This window comes from Eschrichtius robustus, chromosome 6 (genome assembly GCF_028021215.1).
Source record: "Eschrichtius robustus isolate mEscRob2 chromosome 6, mEscRob2.pri, whole genome shotgun sequence".
Taxonomy (NCBI): Eukaryota; Metazoa; Chordata; class Mammalia; order Artiodactyla; family Eschrichtiidae; genus Eschrichtius; species Eschrichtius robustus.
In genome coordinates, this window is record NC_090829.1 from 24,378,889 (window position 1) to 24,400,542 (window position 21,654).

The 21,654-nt window shown below is 34.5% G+C and overlaps 1 protein-coding gene across 2 annotated transcripts in view; it reads left to right on the top strand.

Annotated features, from left to right (window-relative positions):
- Window positions 1-21,654, top strand: part of U2SURP (U2 snRNP associated SURP domain containing) — a 55,312-nt gene that overhangs the window by 22,875 nt on the left and 10,783 nt on the right. Inside the window, exons 7-24 of one of the 2 annotated variants that reach the window (XM_068546045.1) lie at window positions 347-414; window positions 968-1,062; window positions 1,146-1,181; window positions 1,271-1,353; window positions 2,749-2,914; window positions 3,093-3,304; window positions 4,246-4,289; window positions 7,375-7,479; window positions 8,564-8,630; window positions 8,709-8,872; window positions 10,206-10,368; window positions 10,785-10,864; window positions 11,803-11,890; window positions 12,902-13,024; window positions 14,107-14,263; window positions 15,125-15,220; window positions 15,930-15,996; window positions 20,096-20,255. In XM_068546045.1, the coding sequence (XP_068402146.1) occupies window positions 347-414; window positions 968-1,062; window positions 1,146-1,181; window positions 1,271-1,353; window positions 2,749-2,914; window positions 3,093-3,304; window positions 4,246-4,289; window positions 7,375-7,479; window positions 8,564-8,630; window positions 8,709-8,872; window positions 10,206-10,368; window positions 10,785-10,864; window positions 11,803-11,890; window positions 12,902-13,024; window positions 14,107-14,263; window positions 15,125-15,220; window positions 15,930-15,996; window positions 20,096-20,255 (1,974 nt within the window). The remainder of the gene's footprint in view (window positions 1-346; window positions 415-967; window positions 1,063-1,145; window positions 1,182-1,270; window positions 1,354-2,748; window positions 2,915-3,092; window positions 3,305-4,245; window positions 4,290-7,374; window positions 7,480-8,563; window positions 8,631-8,708; window positions 8,873-10,205; window positions 10,369-10,784; window positions 10,865-11,802; window positions 11,891-12,901; window positions 13,025-14,106; window positions 14,264-15,124; window positions 15,221-15,929; window positions 15,997-20,095; window positions 20,256-21,654) is intronic. The other variant, XM_068546046.1, reaches the window with a different exon arrangement.

A 21,654-nucleotide genomic window follows, 5' to 3' on the forward strand; every position in this document is an offset into this window, starting at 1 on the left:
ACATGGCAGTTCAGTTACTTTATGTTTATTAATTTTCCCTCCAGTACCCTTCCAACAGTATTCTGGCCTAAGTATTGTACGCTTTGGGCGGGGGGTGGGGCAGGGGATAAAGTTGGTAGCTCCTTTAAGACTGCTGCTTGTTGTTTTAATAATGTGTTAAATTCTCAGTTTTAGAAAATAGGAAGGAAAGTTCAGTGGTAACAGAAGCATTCTTTCTTTTTAATTTAAATAATTAGATCATAATTGGCACTAAAATAAAAGTTTATTTAAAGTGATCTGATTATCGAACCATTAGTTTTGTTTAACCTTGTTTTCTTTGAAGTATAACTTATCATATCCTTCATAGCCACTGAAGAAAGGCGAGAAAGAAAAGAAAAAAAGCAATTTGGAACTCTTCAAAGAAGAATTGAAGCAGTAAGTTTTATAGTGTTGAGAATGGCTCTCATAGATATTTTGAGCTGATACTTACAGATGCACATATGAAGAACGTAGTCTACCAATTCGTTTTTAGTAACTGGCTTACCATGAAGCTGTTTTAGATATTTTGTGGGTTATGTTTGAAAATGAAATTAGCATTTTGTCCGGCATCTAGGTTGCTTCTATTATGTGGATGCAATTAAATTGATTTAACTAATGTCCAGAGTCCTGTTTGCAGTGGAAACAATATAGTCACTGAGATATGGGTGAGGAGTGGTCAACCTTTAGCTAAGAAAGAACAAATTAAGTGGTTTTAATGTTGAATTTCCTTCTCACCTTAAAAGTGGGCTTTGTATTCCACTGCTTACATGATATTTCAGAAGTTTGCTCATGACTTGTAGCTGAGGGACTCTTTAATCTTGGTTGTCAGTACTGGCATTACACACAAATATTTCAGGTTATTTCAAGATGATACCTGGATAAGTTCTGTTATTAAATGTGAACAAACAAATTTTGGCTCGTTATTAGTGATTATATATATTTTCAACAGAATTCAAGAAGAGCGTGATGAGAGACATAAAACAAAAGGCAGGTTAAGTCGATTTGAGCCGCCTCAGTCAGATTCTGATGGTCAGCGTCGTTCTAGTAAGTGACATTTATATTAATGTTTGTTTTTGTGACGAACTCTTCGAAAAACTAAGAATTGTTTTCTTTTCCCCCTTTTAAAGTGGATGCGCCTTCAAGAAGAAATAGATCATCTGGTGGTAATACAGTTTTTTGCTTTTTTTAATTCATAGAAATTGTCCAAACTTTGTATTTTGCAGGTTATAATTTTTTCTTCTCTTTGTCTTAGTTCTCGATGATTATGCACCTGGCTCACATGATGTAGGAGATCCAAGCACTACTAATTTATACCTTGGAAACATTAATCCACAGGTAATATTAGAAAAGTAAGATGAATGTTGGCTCATATGCTGTATACTTTTGTAGGAAAACTGCTTTGTCAGTCATTAAAAAAAAATGAAGTCAAGAATCTGAAGTAAGCAGATGTGGTGGAACTAGATAAGTCTCTAAAATTATCTTGTGAAATTGAGCCTTAGCGGTATGGGCCGAATTTTCTTGCTACAATTCCTAAGGGCTTGTCTCCCCTTTCTTTCTTTTCTTTTCTTTTCTTTTTTTTTTTTAAATACATTTATTTAGCTTTGCTCTTCTTCTTCTTATTATTTCTTTTAAATATTTTTGGCTGTGTTGGGTCTTCCTTGCTGTGCGCAGGCTTTCTCTAGTTGCAGTGAGTGGGGGCTACTCTTCGTGGTGGTGTGCGGGCTTCTTGTTGTGGTGGCTTCTCTGTTGTGGTGGGTTCTCTGTTGCGGAGCACGGGCTCTAGGCATGTGGTAGTTGCAGCACCTGGGCACTGTAGTTGTGGCGCACAGGCTTAGTTGCTCCGCGGCATGTGGGATCTTCCCACACCAGCGCTCAAACCCGTGTTGCCTGCATTGGCAGGCACATTCTTAACCGCTGTGCCGCCAGGGAAGTCCCTGTCTCCTCTTGCTGTAACTGGACTGTCCTCTGATTTTGGAATGTTTTGCTAGGTGCTGATTTTATTTATCAGGATGTGACCAGTGGTAGACAATATTCTTTTGAGACTGTCCCCTTCTGATGCATAGCCTACTTCCGTATGGATTTTTTTCTTTTTTCATCTTAATAATAGCAAAGTAATATTTCTGCTTTGTCTTTTATATTTTAATTCTTTCCCCTGCTTCATTCTTAATTGTTATGGGGAATATAGTGGTTGTTCTGCATAATAAGATCTTTTAAAAAATACTATATATTTTGGACCTCATTGCATATTTACCCTTTTTTGTTTTCTCTGTTCTTGATTACACTGGCAGCTGGGTGCTGGAAAAAGAAAAAGTGACCAGATCCTTTATTTCTTTCATTGCCAACAAATATTTCCTCCTTGACTTAAGTGTGGTAATTATTGCTGCCTGAAAAAGGTTGCTAAATTGCTGAACAAACCATTGCTGTAGAAAGCGTATTTTAGGTGCAGGATCTCAGAAGGCGGAAGAGTGAAGGTAAAGGTGTGCTTTTGATTTCTCCAGCCACCCAGCCTCTTCACCTGGCCACTTACATAAAACAGAATGTTTCTGGTGTGAAAAGATTTGTGCATGCCCCATGAAGGCAGGATTTCACCCTTGTAGAGGTCCCAGTACTTGAATGGAAAGCTGTAACATTGATAGGTCTCTTCTCATTTTGCAAAAACTGCTCTGTGCTGCATAGAGTTCTTTTTTCTTTCCTCTTTGCTTACCAAAAATATCTTACGCCTTTTAATAGATGAATGAAGAAATGTTGTGCCAGGAGTTTGGAAGATTTGGGCCCCTGGCCAGCGTGAAAATTATGTGGCCCAGAACTGATGAAGAAAGGGCAAGAGAGAGAAATTGTGGCTTTGTGGCCTTTATGAATAGAAGAGATGCTGAAAGAGCTTTAAAAAACTTAAATGGTAAGGAAGCCCATCTGTAAAACTCAGATATTGCTTTGGTTTTGAAAAGTATTTATAAAAACTTGAGAGGAAAAATGGACCAGAAAGGTAAAGGTTAAACATGAAAATTAATTTAAATCACCAGAGAGCCTTTTTCTTTTGAGAGTTACCAGGGTGACTTTTCTTTTCTTTCTTTTAGGAAAGATGATTATGTCTTTTGAAATGAAGTTAGGTTGGGGTAAAGCTGTGCCTATTCCTCCACATCCAATATACATTCCGCCTTCCATGATGGAACATACGCTTCCCCCACCTCCGTCAGGACTGCCTTTTAATGCGCAGCCTAGAGAGCGGTTAAAAAACCCCAATGCTCCCATGTTACCACCACCTAAAAACAAGGAGGATTTTGAGAAGGTAATTTAAAAAATGTACATAGGGCCGCATCTAATTTGTAAATACTAAATCTGTGGTAGTATTTCTTTTCAACAATTTATAGAAAGTGTGTGTGTAATTCTGTTTGGCATCTCTTAAAGAAAATGAAATAACTTAGATGTGTTCCCTGCCTTAGCCCATGGAAACCCTGTATTGGGATACTAGGTCATATTTTTATTTGTGGCTATCATTCCTTTTTTGACCACTTATTAAGTTTGTTTGTTTTTTTTCCTTTGTCCACTGTTGTATCCAGGTTTGCTTAAGTGTAGTATCTAAATTTACTTTGTTTTGAGAAAGTGATACTTTGTATTTGGTTAAGTGCCTTTTCAGTTAGAAAGACTCCTAAATAGTTAAACTGTTTGGATGGCAGCTAGCTAATAACTTCGTTTTCAAGATCTAAGGTATTAGAATATTTGAGAGCATATATGGTTTTTAAAAAGTTAGCTACTCTAGTAAAAGCAAAAGGTATTTTCTTTTTATTAAACATAAAACCAACTTAATTTCAAGTTATAAGAATTTGTTGGTTCTATTATGAATTAATTACACTTAAAATGACAGGGCTGGTTTTAAAGGCTTGGGAACAAAGTAGCAAACTGTATGGTCAGAGGCAAACAGTTAATGATTTCACAAATTAAAATCTTTATCTGATAATTCTCAGTGTAGTACCTATTTCAGTGCATTGATGTGCATTCTGGCAGGAATGTTCTGATTCTTTGCATTTGGTGAACGTTTACTGTTCACTGAACACATCCATTTGCATTTATGTAATTGCTTAGTGTATAATTACTTCAAATGCAGTGATTGCCTGCAAAACTTGTGATTAGATGTGTAGTATTTTCAATGCATATGTATATTTTTGCTTGTTACTTGTTAACAATACTCACATATTCTATGTTTATTATCTGATGTGACTTCATATACAGACTCTGTCGCAAGCCATAGTCAAAGTGGTTATCCCAACAGAAAGGTACATGTTTTTCTTTATTATTACTGATCTAAATATAGACAATATCCCCTTCTGAATTAAAAAAAAAAATGGTGTTGAGGAAAAGGTAGTATCTTGACTGAGCAATGGTTCCTTCCCAGTACTTTTTGGGGGGGATATGTGAAATTTAACTAACTTTAGTATACTTTGCAATTTTATGTCATTATCTTTTTTGTTTTATTGTTAACAATGTAGGGTATTTTGTAGCTTTAGTAGTTACAATGTGTTTAATAGATTTAATCTGGAGTTGTTAGTCTAATAACATTAGATTATTGGGATGGGAAAATAGGTGTTTTAAATGTATCTTAAATTTTAGATAATGTTACATTTTGACCCAATCTGTTATTTTTTTTCTTGGTTTCTGAATTGTGTGTGTTTACTATGCAACCTTAGTTTGAGTTTTCCTTACTGAAAGCATAGCTTTATTTTTCCTAAATGATTTTAAGAAGGAATTTCTATTATTCTCGTGAACACTGACCATAACTAGAAACTTTTTTCATGGTAACAAAGGTGTTTGGAATTCTTTTATTTTCCTTTCTTCCGTTTTTTCTTTTTCAACATAATGTTAAAGCAGAAGAAAGAATTCATGCCGTAGGTATGCTCTTGCTCAGTCAAGCTAAGCCTTTTCCCAAACACAGGAACACAACACTGGTTGAATAATAAATGAACACAAAAGAATACCAAATTCTCTTTGACATTGGCCTTGGTGAGCAACACCAGCTGAAGTGTCTGCGGCAGCGGGGGACCAGGAAAGCAGCATGGGATGGATTGGGAAAGTATACAGGTTTTGACCAGACATTGGTACGATCGACTCCAGTAAATGTGGTTTTATGATAACTGAGAGACAATTTTTGTTTTTTTGTTGTTGTTGCCCAGAATAAGATAATTACCATTTTAAAATAAAATAATGCACTTTAAATTATATCATCTTTTTGTACTACACTGTTTCATTCTGGTAGAAAAGTCACCTTTTTAAAAATAAGCACATAATCCTTAAGGAAAAAAGAATGATTACAGTTCTTTAAGAATCTTGAATTTAAGTTAGCAACGACTAATTGTCAGATTTTGATTTTAAATAATCATGAAACATTCTAAAACTTCTTTTAAACTTTAAATTTTCTAAAAATAGATATATCAGTTACAAGCCTGTTTAAAACTATAGTGGGTTTTTTTTTTCCACTGGTAAAGCACTCACAGGAAAGTAGTATATTGGCAGCACTTAAAAAGCATATATCCAGTATTAGCTTTATATGTGGCTCAGCTTATTTCTAAACAAAATTTTGAGTGTACATTTTGCTGTAAAGTCTTGACTCACCATTACAATGAATCCTTTGTTTTACACTTGCTAAATCATTTTTCATCTATCTTTAATATGCAAGTCAAGTTGCTTTTGACTTAATTCATGCAAATTTCTGGATGTGTAGTATTTGTCCACCTAGTCATTGATTTTATATATTATGATACATAAAATTTCCCTTTAATTTGACATATGCCAGTGGGAGTTTTGGGACTGAATCAGTACCATATCTCCCTTCTTTTAAAACAATGTCATGAACCATATGGATGTTGAGAATACATTCTCATTTGGATATCAAGAACTGCATATTTGCAGACCAATTAATACTTCTGTGAAAGAATTTTTAGATTTAAAATTGATACTTCTGGGTTTTTGTTTTAACAGTTTGAGGTTGAATTAATAATTTTAATATATAGTTTTCCCTCTGTTAAAGATTTATTAAACCTTCATATTTTTCTTTGACCTCTATTAGGAGGTCAAAAAAATTCATTTTTTCACTATAGAGATTTTAGTGTCCACTTAAGTAGGTTTGTTTGAAAACTGAGAAAATAATTATAGTCAGCATGAGATAAATTATTTTACTGTTCATGTACTCTGAAGCAGGGCTTTATAGAGCAAAAAAAAGGTCTTATTCTATAACTATATATTTATTTATATTCTAGCAGTTATATGAACTTAATTTGAGCTGGGAATGCTAAAGGTGTAATTTAGTGTGTGCCTTGTACCAAGAGCCAATATCCTTTTGCTTTTCCCATTTGTTATTTGCCAACTCTATATGGTGGAAACTGGTGAAATGAGAAATCAGAAGTAGCTATCATAAGCTGAATCATTTTTGCCTGACACTGTAATCAATGTCTAAAATTGTGTTTGGAGCCTAATAAGGTATCAGATTTTAAAAATACTTTATAAGCCCAGTCAACAAAATGACGACTAAAAAGTTACATATGTCTATTTTTGGCTTAAATATTGGGAAGTAATTGTTATGAAAAATGGGAAGGGCATATCACCATGTCCCTTATTTTGGAATATTTTGGAAACAGGACTCCATTCGTTTAAGGCTTTGGCAATATAATTGCTTTATTGATTCAGAACACACAGGCAGAATTATACATGTCATGAGCTATGTGAACTAGTTTGAAGTGTGGTCCAAAGGGATGTTGCCTCATTGAAGGTCAGATGCAATAAAAACTCCATCTGCTATATGTGTACCAGAAGAGCACAGGAGTTGGATGGATTTTTTAAATTATTAAATCAGACCTTAAACTTGTTAATAGTTGTGCAAATTTTTATAAATTATAGTCATGTATATAACATTTCAGTATCACTATAAAAGTGCTTGGTTTAGGAATGTTTTAAAACTGAGATAGTGTGTAAGTTTTTAGATGGTTATGATAACATGTAAGCTTTAAGTTTCTGATTTTATATATTTGCAGCTTTCCAGTTAGTTGTGATTCATAATTTAATGTTTTGCATTTGGAAAGTAAAATTAAGTGGTATTTAGACATTGAAATCTTTATTACTGTGAAGCTGTGTTGTGGTTTCCCACCCTCCCTTCCCTTCCCTTCCCCTCCCACTCCCTTATCCCCATTGCCCCACTCCCTCTTAATGCACAAGGTATTAACATATGCTCCAGGTTACTTTCTTGGTATAAAATTCTGTATTAGTCAGCAGAATAATCTTTTTCTGCACAATTATAGTAACTTAGGTCAAGTGTAGTTTTATTTAGTGGTAGGTCTGAATCCATTTTCTTTAACTGTGTTGTTGTTGTAGGAATTTGCTCGCCCTGATACATCGAATGATAGAGTTTGTTGTACGTGAAGGGCCAATGTTTGAAGCTATGATTATGAACAGAGAGATCAACAATCCTATGTTCAGGTGTGCATTTTTTTTTATTGTGGTAATAACATTTACGTGTAACATACAACTTACCATTTATATATGTACAGTTCAGTGGCATTAAGTACATTCATGTTGTTGTGCAACCATCACCATAACTTTTCACATTTTCCATAACTGAAACTCTGTACCCCTTAAACAATAACTCCCCATTCCTTTGGTCCCTCAGCCCCTGGCAACCACCATTCTACTTTCTGTGAATTTGATTACCCTAGGTACCTCATCTAAGTGGAGTCATACCTTATTTGTGCTTTTGAGACTGGCTTATTTCACTTAGCATAATGTCTTCAAGGTTCATCCTTGGTGTAGCATGTGTCAGAATTTCCTTACCTTGTAAGGCTGAATAATATTCCATTGCATGTATATATCACATTTTGTTTATCCTCAGATGTGCGTTTTAAAACATACTTTAAAATTATTTTTTGGAATTAAAAATACTCAAAGAAAAAAGTCCTAAAAGTATGAGGCTATTTTCGTAATGGGGTGAGAAGGCAGTTTTAATAATTAGACTAGAATGTGCCCGGGTCGATTTTCCAGTGATTTCCATGGTTTGATTAATTAAATAGCTTTGTTTTTAACATTCTCTAGGAGGAAACTATTTTTCATTGTGTTTTTCAATGAAAGAGTCTTTCATAAGCAAAATACGGTAGAATAAATGAGGTTTATAAGAAACTAGTTATCTTCTGAATAGTTATATCTGACACTTCATTTGCAATTTACTTAAGTCATTTAAAAACCACTGCTTTTGAAGTTATATCTTGGGAAGACCTCTCCATTGCCAGACACAGTACCCGACACATAGTGTTCAATAAAACTGATTGTAAGACTCAGCAAGATGCATACATACCTTCTGAGTATTAGTGTCAGTCACAAAGGCGGTCTGGGGTTGGGGTGAGGAAAGGGATAGATGGCAGTGGGTGAGGATTTCTCTTCAGGGATCTTTGCTTTGGGTTTTATTTAGAAGTAAATAGGCAAATAATATTTCTCATTTGTTCATATTTACTTGAAGATAGTTCTCCATTAAAGAATCCAATGTTTAATTTTGTTTTTGTTTTTGTTTTAGATTCTTATTTGAAAACCAGACACCAGCCCATGTTTACTATAGGTGGAAGCTTTATTCTATTCTGCAGGCAAGTATAATCAACTACTTTGTTATTTTGACTCTGAGGTATTAGATCTTTCTAATAACATTCTGGACACTTAACTAGGGAGATTCTCCAACTAAGTGGCGGACAGAAGATTTTCGTATGTTCAAAAATGGATCTTTTTGGAGGCCACCACCGTTAAATCCATATCTGCATGGGATGTCAGAAGAGCAGGAAACAGAAGCTTTTGTAGAGGAGCCTAGTAAAAAGGGAGCACTTAAGGAAGAGTAAGATTTTTACCTTTCTTGTTTTATATTCAGAAAAGTTGCTTTAATGGTCACTTTAATTAATGGTCTTAATAAGATGTGTTAACCCTAAAATAAAATGTTTTTTGAAATTTGTGATTGTTTAAAATAGTAGCATCTCTTAACGTATGCATTGTAGTTTTGAAAATCTTGGCAAGTATTATAAGTATGTGTCCTACTCAACTTGACCTCTTCCTACTGATAAAAATTATTGATGATCTCTTAAGTGATGGTACTCCAGCAGTGGAATACTTTATATTCTTACGGAAATTATTTCATGGCCCTTAGAACTCTTGCCTCTTTGAATGCAACGTAAAGAGGTAAAGTTATTTTATGGCTTAGTGAAGTCAAATGGGTGACTGCAAAGCTGCTCCGTGCAGTGCCGTGTGCGGCCACCGTGGAAACATGTTATTATTAGTGCTCAGTCAGCACTGCTTCAGGCCGGTTAGCCTGGTTTAAGAAGCAGAAACAAATTTAACTACTGAAATGTTTAGAGGAAGTTCTGTATACCTGAAGGGGGAAAAAAAAGGCCAAAATAATTTTTAGCTTATAGGATTATATACTTCACTGTCAATAAATCTTAGTGCTAGTTGCATTGATGCATTGTTTGTGAGAGCATTGCTGATAGAGAACTATAGCATGTGAGAGTGTGTTTGCTTCTGAAGATGTGTGTTCATCATTACTTTTGCCCAGGGATCTGCATACTCAGCCCATAGGCTAAATCTGGCTACCTCCTGTTCTTGTAAATAAAGTTTTATTTGAACACGGCCATACCCATCCCTTTGCATGTAGTCTGTGGTTGCTTTGGTGTTATAGCAGCAAAGCTGAGTAACTGTGACAGAGACCGTATGACTTTCAAAGCCTAAAATATTCACTCTGTGATCCTTTACAGAAAAAGTTTGTCAACCCTTGCTTTATAGCCTGTCCTAATCCTATGCAGAAGTGCTAAAGTAACAGACTTCCTTCAAAGGAGAGGGAAGGCCATGAAGGTTCTTCTTCAGTGTAACAGGCTAATAGGAGTGGGACATTTGCGAAGACTCTTGAAAAAATGCCTATAATTTAAAATTTACTTAATTTGTAAACTAAAAGTCACTAAAATAATTTATTAGTTCCCGGGATAGTTTTCTTCCCCATATAAATTCTTTAAAAAAATGTAACATATTTGGAATACGTAACACAAATCGGACTTAACACAACTTAGTCTTCAGAATTTTATCTGAGTGGGTTTTAAAGAAATTAACGTGCGAGCAGAAACTATAATGGCATTTGAAATTTGTATTTATAAATACTTATAAGTTAAAAAATTCGTATTCAGACAGAGGGACAAATTAGAAGAAATTCTGCGGGGGTTAACTCCAAGGAAAAATGATATTGGAGATGCAATGGTTTTCTGTCTTAATAATGCTGAAGCTGCTGAAGAAATAGTGGATTGCATTACCGAGTCATTGTCCATCTTAAAGACACCCCTTCCCAAAAAGGTATGGGAATAATTTCTCCTAATGGAACACTTAGTTAAGTAAAGGAGAGGTAATAGTTGGCTTCTGTTTGAATTGAAATTGGTTTCCTTTTTGAATGAAGAAGTTGACTGAAGAAATCTTTCTGGTGCAGTTTCATTTTCCTTCTGCCTGGGAAACTTATCTTAGTTATTAACACACAGATTATCAACAGATTGAAATGTAAATGAGTTACAACTTTTGTCCCTGCCAAAGTCATGGTTGTGGTGATACTGAATTTCTTAAAACTCTTCTCATTAGTTAGGATTATTAAATTATGGCTAAACATTGGCCTTATGCTGTTGATTCAAAAAATTTCAATACGGAAATTTTTTTAGATACGTTTTTTGCTGTTGGTTTTTTATTTTTAATCCATTTTATGCTGTCTTTTGGTATTCTAGATTGCCAGATTATATTTGGTTTCTGATGTTTTGTACAACTCTTCAGCCAAAGTTGCCAATGCTTCCTATTATAGAAAATTGTAAGTATAGTGATGTAAGTTGATATGCCTGAACTAAAATATTTAAGGGTAAGGAGCTCAGAAAAGAGGATAGTTTTGTTAATTAATACCCTCAATAATAAGAAATAATTTGAATTTCTTCATAGTTTGTTGAATATTCTAAAAATCGGATTGTATTCATTGAAGTAAACCACTTTAAGCTAAATTATTATAATCTTTTGAAAGTTTTTCTATCAGTTTCTTGATTAGCTTGATAAAAGAACAAATAGGAAGAGTTAAAAAATCACTTTATTCCTATTGTGTATTTAGCCACTTGTGTCATAAATAAGCTGAAACACTAGAAATAGTGGCCAACAAAGGAAGAAAACAAAGGAGCATTAACTATTTACAGAATCAGTGTTCTCTGATCATCATTGTATTGGTTGTGGTTCATTGTTAATGTTTTCCTAGGCAATAGGAAATTATGTTGCTGTATATTAATATATAACTCCTCCTCAGTTCCCCACAGTTCCTTTTTGGTGTTTATTTTATGAATTAGGGAAGCTTTTCTTTAGGCACTGGCTCTGAAGGGAAATTTGGAGGTTTGGGCCCTAATCTTAGCTCTGCTATTCCTTCTTTTGCCTTGGACAGGTCACTTACCTTTTCTATTTCCTGTTTTATAAAACAAAGTGGTTGGACTAGATGGCTCAAGGTATCCTAGATGTAAGAGTTCCTTGTTAATTAAGGGAACTAGTTCTTAAGGCTCTTCGTGCGATTTTGCAGAAGAAAAATTCAGAATAATAGGAGTTAAAGTTATAGTTTTAGAGTTTAAACACCTAATTCTTATTTTTAAAGATTTACTTGATTAATTTATTTATAAAATTAAAAGTCCAGAGTGGTTTTCATTGGCCTAGCATGTTGAAGTAGATAAGGATTTTTAAACACGTTCTATTGTAAAAAACATATTATTTGAATTTCAGTTTTGAAACAAAGTTGTGTCAGATATTTTCAGACCTCAATGCTACCTATCGTACAATTCAAGGCCATTTACAGTCCGAAAACTTTAAGGTACGTTTATTGCTTGGGTGTTTTTGCCCTAGTGTTTTAAATGGGAAGTGGGCACCGGAAGCACATTGGAGGGCTAAAAGAGTATGTTAAGCAAGTGTAAGACATAACTTAGATGTTTCAGAAATTATGGTTTTAAAATTTACTGCCATTTTACCTTCAGTATCAAAAAAAGTCTGAAATTTAAAAATATGTCTAGTGTTTTGTTGGGTGTCTGTTTTAGTTTTAAGGATTTTATTTAAACATTTTAAATACTGGTCTTTTCACAGAAAACACTCCGGAGATCACTTGTTTTATAGTGGTATATATTATTTGGCTGGATTAGGAATATAGTTATTCATGTTGAAAGTATATTCAGTTATTAATTTTTTATTAACGCTCAAGCTGTAGACCAGTGTTAAGAAAAGCCAATACCTTACTTATAGTTGAAAAAATAGATACACTTTCATGGGAAGAATACTCATTAAGGAAATTTTGAGCTTGGGAAGATGCCCAATGACCCCACCATTTAGGGGATTCAGACAAACAACTCCATTAAAATTTTTTTTGACCTTAAATTTTGACCATAAGACAGAGATTATAGAAAAGTTTAAGGAGGGGACAGAGAGAAGTGTTAGCCAGAATCAGGAAGTACTTCATCGGACCATAAAGGAATTCAGATCAAAATGTGGGCTACCTTGATATCCAGCTTTCATAAGTTTCTAAGCTAGTGTTTCCCAGAATGTGGCCTCATGTGTACCACCAGTGGTACGGGACCTTGATCTTAGGTGACTGAGAGCAAACAGTTACCGTTTCTTTTTTATATTACATTTATTCTTAGTTTCTTTCCTCTTTTAATGGGGAGGTAATACTCATTTTAAAAAAAATATTGTAATGATGAATAGTTATTTCCCTTAAACTTTAAAAAGAATATTGGTTTAAAGGAAAATTTAGCAAATTGTGATGGTCATTATCATGAGATGACGTTGGATAGTTATTGCCCTAAACAATAATTCATTGTCTTTTTCCTGTTAGCAACGGGTAATGACCTGCTTTAGAGCATGGGAAGATTGGGCAATTTATCCAGAACCATTTTTGATCAAACTACAAAATATTTTCTTAGGACTTGTAAATATTATTGAAGAAAAGGAGACAGAGGTAGGTATTCAGTGTATTTGTCCGATTATCTTAAAATGTATTTCTGGGATGCTGTGGAGGTATGATATGTTACAGATGTGAGTAACATTTCTTTGTGGAAAATGCCTACTGTTTACCACTGAACAGTGGATTTTTGTTGCTGGCATTGCTGGAGCCCAGGACTTGAAATTATATGTAATAGGAATTCTCTGTTTTGTGTCCTTATGTGAAAATTGGTGACTTTTTAAATTTGATGACATGAAAGGATTTATAGTATATGAGTAGAAAAAAAGCAAGTAATAGAGCAATGTATATAGCATGATTTCATTTTGTTAAACTAAAGATAGCTGTGTAAGTAAACATGTACCTGAAAAGATGCACCACAGTGGTAGCAGATTGTATTCATCACCATTCTGGTTTTTTGTTTTTTTTTAAACCTCCTCAGTAGTTCTTAAATCCATCATCTTCATTTCTACCATCCTGATCCAGCTATCATACTTTCACTTTCACTGCTCCAACCACATGGTCCTTGTTTCAGTTTCTTAAGTATGTTTCCTCCTACCATAGACCTTTGTACATGTTCTTTCCTCTTTCTGGAACATCTCTTCTTTATCTGAGACACTTCAGATCTCAGTTTGAGCATAAATTCATTGAGCCTTCTCAGACCTCTTTAGGTGGAACCTACTTATTACACATTCTAATAATACAGTGCACCTCTTTGTTACAGCAGTCATCGTATATTGTTGTGATTATCTGATTGCCTGGCTCCTTCTCTGCCCCCCGTCCCCCCCCCCCCCCCCACCCCCCAATTGTACTAAGCTCTATGTCGGGAGGGACTAGGGGACCAAGGCTCGTTTTTGCTCATCATTGTATCCTCAGTGCCTCACATGGTGCCTGGCATAATTAAGTACTTGGTAACTATTTGATAAATATTGCACAGATAAATGCGTCTTTGTCAGCTGGATGATAAAAATATATTCTTATTATATCCTCACATTGTACCTGGGCATGTTAGTTGGTTTATACTGGATTGCAAGTTAATCTTTTAGCAATATGACTTTAGCAAGCAAAAGAAAATGTTACAGTAGTATGTGTTTTTATAGGATGTACCAGATGACCTTGATGGTGCCCCCATTGAGGAAGAGCTTGATGGTGCACCTCTAGAAGATGTGGATGGAATTCCTATTGATGCTACTCCCATTGATGACCTTGATGGAGTCCCTATTAAGAGCCTTGATGATGATCTTGATGGAGTGCCTTGTAAGTTCAAACTTCAAACTCATTAAATCTAGCTAATAAGTTTGATTCCAAGCCTCTTTAATTTCCACACATGCTGATATGGAAAAAGGTTATAATTTCTCAGTAAGGTTGTCAGTCATTGACTTTTTTCTGTCTTTTAGTTCTGACTTTTCAGAATTGAACTACCCAGTAATACATTTGTGCCAAGAAAAAGGTTTCCTTTCTGGTCACGTTTATTTGTTGGGACAGTCAGCCTCTTAAAATATTAGCAGGTTTTTCCTGTCTTAATTGTTAGGAAACTATAGGCAAAATCTTGTGTTCAATTGTATGCATAATCCCAGGTGCTTGGTTTTATCAGTTCTATTTTTATTATTAGTTTTCCTAACTTATAGATTCACTTTTCCTAGTTGCCTGGAATCATTTTTGGAAATAAGTATACATAATCTTTAGTACATTTGGATTATATGTTAAAATATTGAATAATACATGAATTCTGCAGTTTAAACAATAATTAGATAAAGGTACTAAAGTTTCTTTTACTTTCTCAGCTTCTCCATTTGCTTGCAGTAACCACCTCTATGTTCTGGGTATATGTGTGTGTGTGTATGTATATCTATCTATATATATATATAGATAGATATACATACACACACACACGTATATATGCATATGTATGTATATAAATTATATTTATACTTATATTTAAAAATTGGACCTCAGGTGCAGAGAGTTGGATTAGTCATAATCCTTGTTCTTGACACTAGCATTATTAGTCCATGTGTGACCTTATTTAATTTTACTTTTTAATAATAAGTGAATATTCATGAGCTCTTTAAGTCATCCTCTAGTAGTCGGAGTTAATGGCTCATCTTTCTTCAACAGTGGATGCGACTGAAGACGCAAAGAAGAATGAGCCTATATTTAAGGTTGCCCCATCAAAATGGGAGGCTGTAGATGAATCTGAATTGGAAGCACAGGGTAAGTAAAAATACAATAAATACGAAGCTTTAAAAAATTGAGTACTTAAAATTTTACCAAATCATTGTTGTGTGTGTGTATGTGTACATTTTCCTTTTGTATTTTATAACATGTTTCAACCTTAAGACCCAGTGTTGTCATATTTTATGTCTAGTGGCTAAGTTTTCATTGTGGTTGCTGTTTAAATTATCTTAGATCCTTCAGTTTGGATGCTTCAAGAGTAATCAGAGAAATCACTAAAAACCTTTTAGGTTAAGCCATTTCAGTAGAAAATGTAGATGGGAAGCTGTACCTATTTGGAAATTAGAGGTCAGTTTCAGAAAACGAAAGCTTTGTCTCTCTTATAATGCTTGACTTCTTAGGTGCAGTTTAGACCTACCTTTCATACTTGCTTGGACATGTATCCTAGAGCTTATAATCTATAATTGTTAATTTAGTATTTGTAGGTTCTAATGAAATAAATCTTACCATCTAGCATAGAAATAAGGATGACAACATTATTTGTCACCTCATGAATTTGAATAAAATTATAGTGTAGGTGTGAGGAAAGAAATACATTTAGTACATAGAAATGGCTATTCAGAGAAAAGATAAATGTAGATAACTTCTGTAATATAAACTTTCAGTTCTAAAGCTGGGCTTCTACTGTGCTGCTGCAAAAATGCTGATTTACCTTATGGAATTACATCCTTTTTTTCCTTCCATTCAGCTGTAACAACTTCTAAATGGGAGTTATTTGACCAGCATGAAGAATCAGAAGAAGAAGAAAATCAAAAGTAAGAATCTAAGTTTCGAATATACTCAGTTTCTTATTGCATATGCACTCCCTTTTTCATTAAGAGGCATGCTTGAAATAATAGTGACGAGGAAAACTTAACTCTTAAAAAAACTTGTTTGAAGAGGATCATTTTTAGTTCTTCATTGTTTTTCCAGTGAATAAAGAGCTTTTGCTTTCTGGTTTTGACGCATCTGGTTTCACTTTGCTTTTGAGTTTGTTTTCCTATGCTAGGTTATACATTCTTACTTTGTAGTTACTAAATGGTCAACTGCATTTATTTTAAGTCTTTGTCATCAAGTATTGTTTTGGCTCCACAAAAAGTGTTTTTTAAAATGTGCATGGGAAGGTTATGCTCCTTTTTGGGAGGGATTGTGCATTGCTAAGAAAAATAATGCATTATGACCATTATGACCGTTACGTTATTTAAATATTAACACCTCAGAAGAACTAAGAATAACTAAAAGAAAAAAACCATTTTACCTTTATCGTATGGAGAAATTATAGTTTTCAATTTTGCTCTTTGGTAATTACCCCCGGTTGATTTTGAGTTTAACACTGAATGTGATTATAGGAATTCCTGCTCCCAAATTCTCCTGCAAGTTTATGCTGGTAGTTTTTTCTTTTTTTAAGATAGCACTTGACACCTTTAAAAATCATTGCAAAGAAAGTTAATTTTTTTTAGTAGGGAAAGAGATGGCATCAAAGCAGAGGTTTCTGGGTTTTTGTTTTTTTTTTAAATCTTCTTTTATTGTTTTCATATGGAAGAGTGCACAAAAGGAAAAGTCCCTTTGTGTCCCAGCACAATGTGAGCATTTGTATGGATTCAATAAATGGGTGTTAGCATTTAGATTTAAAGCAATATGATTGATCAGCATTTGTGGAAACACAGTTTGATATGATGAAGAAAACTTGGCAATGGTGATGTCTTTCCAGAAACAGTGTGATCAGAACAAGTCAGCAATGATTATGACAACATGTTTACAAAATATAGATGTGGTTCGCTGATGGAAGTACCTCTCTGAGGCTGTTTAGGAGTACAGGAATTGGGAACAGTCCAGTTTGTTTTCGTTTTATGTCTGCAGTCCCATCATTAGTAACATCTCTCACCATTGTAGAATCACTGCTTTTTAAAATGAGTCTGTGTATTCATAAAATAATTATTTAATTTAAGGGAAAGAAGGGTAGAAAAGCCATTGCAGAACTCAAATATTGTTCAAGCTGTTTTGTTTCTAAAGGTGCTAATTTTTTTGCATTGAATTTGATATTTATGTTAATGTTTGAAATGTGAAAGCATTTTTGTGTTGATGGTAATTGTACATTCATACAGTGAAGCATGGATCACTGAAAGTATAATTTATATTTTTGATGTTTCCTAGGAGCTCCAAGTAAGTCATGATAACGTGAAAATAACTTTTTGAAAGTACAAAGCAGGGAAAAATACTTTTTCACATGCTACTGCTTTCTGGTCCTTGAAATTTTCTTGCGCCTCACTGCTGCCCTCTAGTGGCTGAATCCAAAATGCCTTTTTACCAAGGAGCTGCTTTTTTTGGGGGTGGTGGTGCTGAGTTGGGTCTTCGTTGCTGCGCGCAGGCTTTCTCTAGTTGCGGTGAGCGGGCTTCTCATTGCAGTGGCTTCTCTTGTGGAGCACGGGCTCTAGGCACGCGGGCTTCAGTAGCTGTGGCTCGCGGGCTCTAGAGCACAGGCTCGGTAGTTGTGGCGCACGGGCTTAGTTGCTCCGCGGCATGTGGGATATTCCCGGACCAGGGCTCGAACCCGTGTCCCCTGCATTGGCAGGCGGATTCCCAACCACTGCGCCACCAGGGAAGCCCTGGAGCTGCTTTTTGACACTAGTAATTATTGTCTTTGTGGCAGAAAGGTGATTAAAAATATATATATAGCACTACTAATGCTTTGGAGAAAAGTTCCAATAGTAATTTAATTCGTTGGTAGTGAATTCTGTATGGGTTTAGAGTCTTGAATTTCCAGTTCTTTAAAAGAAGAGCAAGATGAGGCCGTGGTGAGATCTGAACCTAGAGCTGGTAACTAAGAGCTAAAGTCAAAGCCAGTTAGAACAGATCACTCAGGCCTTACAAAATTTAAATAGCAGCTGTAAAGTAAGTATGTATTTTAAATTCTCAAATTGTGTAGTTCATTTTAAAAGTCGTAAATAATATGATTAGTGTTTAGTGCCTAGCCACCTATATTCTTTCTCTGTGTGTATAAAAACATGCATATCTATTTAAAGCATAAGTTATGTAATATTGTACATATTATTCTGTGACCCATGTTTTTCACTCAAGTATCATGGGTTTTGTTATTCCATGTCAGTCCATATGTTTATCTGCTGTGTATTCTGCAAACATTCAGATAAGTGTACAAGGAAGTTTATCAAGGAATATTTCAAATTGCAAAAAAAATTTTTTGAAAAAATTGTAAATAACAGGCTGGAATTGGTTAAGTAATCTCCATTGCATAGATAACACAGTTTCGTTAGCTATGTTGCATCTTTATTGATTAACTCTTTCCAGAATAATCCTTCAGTAAATAATCTGTATTTACACACACACACACACTTTAACCACTAAAAGCATCTGAGACCCTTGTAAAACTATTTTGCACCATAAAACAGGAAATTCTCGTCTTTTAAAAAATTAGCTAAGAACTGCATTTAGGAAGTTTCTGACAAATTAATGAGAAATATTAAGTAAAAGCTTATTTCTGAAAAGAATATGTTTTTTAATCGTTGGTTTTGACTTTTTCCTCTTTTTTCCTCACCTAAGTATTGTATTGAGTTGTGCCTATATGTGCTACTAATAATTTGTGGGGCTCTGAGAGTATAAAGTGTGAAAAGTATTTTATTGGTATTCTAGAAAGGACCTTTAGATGAGAAATAAAAAAGCTAGTAGCATAGTCCTCTCTTTATTTTTATCTACCTTGCTTAAATTTTTCTCATTCAGTGTGTGACTCTAAAATAATTAAAATTTTATTTGGAAAGAATTTGGTTATAATTGTTTTTATATTATTATGAATAGTTTTAAATATATACTAAAAGAACTCCTCTTATTCATGGTAGAGTGTAGTACCCAAATACCAATATATAAAGGCTTATCAGGTTCCAATATTAAGGGAAAATGGCATATATTCTAGGCTGTGCCAGTAATGTTCATATCACAATATTGTTTATGAGGAATTTTGTTTGTATATACATAAACATTTTGACTTTGTACATGGAAGACTTGTTTTGCCCAGATCCAACATTTACACTCACAAGGCCCAGTCCCAGAGCATACGACTTTTTTTTTTTTTTTTTTAAAGTCCCATCATTCTTTGTGCTTCAAGAACATTGAAGAACATTTGTTAATCCTATCCTGGCAATGATGAGCAGCTTGTCATAGTTGCTTCCCTGTCTGTTTCCACTCGATTGCTTCTGGAAGGACAGGAGAATTTTTCTTCGTTGTATCCTTAGCTATGGTAGTCACTTAGTTTATCATTTTCTTTTTATCTGACATAGAACCAATACAACTTTCATAATCAACTATGACATGAATACTAATGTGTGCTAAAATTTAAAATTAATACACTGTTTTATTCTTAGGGTTATGTGTTAATTAGATAAGGTCTTTTACTTGCTGCATAGAAACTCTGTGACTCAAACTTATGTATTTTCTAGCTTACAGGCTCTGCTGAAGGAAGGGTAAACATTTGGCTTTTTAAACATTGACCATCATGAAATCATTCTGAACTATGAAGTATGCAGAAATCACTGATTGATTATTCATTTCATTTAACAGTTGAAAGGAAAGTTTGTGGCAGAATGAAAAGCACAGAAATAACATTAACATAAGCAGAATTTTTAGAAGTGTGATTATGTTGAAGCTCAGATTTTTTCTGTGGAGGAAACATGAGAGTTTTATAAAATTGTTATTTGATCAGATATTTAGTAAAAAAAATGTTTTAGTGATGAATTGTCCTCTTATGTTTTGTTAACATTATTTAAGCTCTAAGGCAGTGAAAAAATCAAAAAGCTGTACTGTAAAATGTAATTTTTTTCCTTGTTGTCGTGACATACAATGTATTCTGCTTATTTATTTCCAAAGTCAAGAAGAAGAAAGTGAAGATGAAGAAGATACTCAAAGTTCCAAATCTGAAGAACATCATTTGTACTCTAATCCAATCAAAGAAGAAATGACTGAGTCCAAGTTCTCTAAGTACTCTGAAATGAGTGAGGAAAAACGAGCTAAACTCCGTGAAATTGAGGTTAGTATTGCATTGAAGTTTAAACTACACTACACTGGCCGCCTTTCACTTTTCCCACCAAACTGTGCTTCCTCTTAGCATCATACCTTGGTCCATACTGTTCCCTCTCTGTCTGGAAACCTTCATACCAGCTGTCTTCCTTCAGGTCTCTTAGTTCAAGCATCTCTTCTGTCTTTCTGTTACGATTTTACATGTGTTGTGGTATGTGTGTGTTTTTTTTTTTTCTTGCTTGCTTGTTTAGTGTGTTCCCCACTAGGCTGTGATTTCTGCAAGGGTAAGGGACCATGTCTGTTGTCTGTTGAACATCATATCTCCAGTGCCTGGCACATAGGAGACCCTCTGCAGATATTGATGTAATGAATAGATTATATCTCACATTATGAAATCCATCACATTTTGAGCATAAATAGTATGTAACAAAAAAAGTGAGATATTTTCTGACACGTTCAAGTTATGTATACATGGTACTATAGTAGGCTCATTTTCAGTGTCTGCACGAGTGATGGGGAGAGAGTAGACGTTGATTGGGGCTTAACAATAAGAAGGGGAATAACTTAAGTGGGAATCCAAACTCTCAAGACTTCTCTCTCTCCATTCCCTTTTCTATTATAATGCCTTTTTAAAATTACCAAAGGTATTCAGACACGTCAGTGAGGGGAGGGTTCTGTAATGGGAGACTTCCTTATTTCTTGCCCCAAGGTGGTGGAACATTCCCAGTAAATATTAGCAATCGTGTAGCAGTCAGTCCAGAATCTCAAAAGTGTACATGAGAGTGAATTTTAATACTCTGTCCATTCATTTAACAGTATTTTATATGCCTACTGGTTGTCAGTGCTGTTCCTCTTACTAACTTATAATACCTACCATCTTAATTTCCACTTCTCCACTTACTCACTGTTGGGCTGGTACAAGTTCTTGCCCACCTCTTTCTCGATATCACCAAGCCAAAAAGTTAATAGAGAAAACGTTTTGTTTCAACCTTACACAGAATCAGTATGATGTCAATTTTAAGTAGAGAGGAGGGATTTTGAGAGTTAGTAAGTTGATTCGTTTTTCCTGAGGTATATTCATATACATTCTTTATAAAATTGTAGGGGAATAAGATGTTGTGTTATCAGTGAATGTGCTCACCCGTGGACCTTTTTCAAGCTGCACTCTCCCAGTCTTACTGAACTCTGCCTTCCTGACCTGATGGATCTGTTGGAGTAGAAACAAAGATTGAGTTCAATAAAAAATGTATTTTCTTGATAATTGAATTACCCTCTTATAAATGCCAAAACAGACTGTTTCCAAATGTTCTGTTTTCTTATTGACTTGAAAGAAAACCGTATGATACAACTTTTTTGTTAATTTGGATGGTTCTACACTGTATATGTATATACTGATATGTGCTATACAT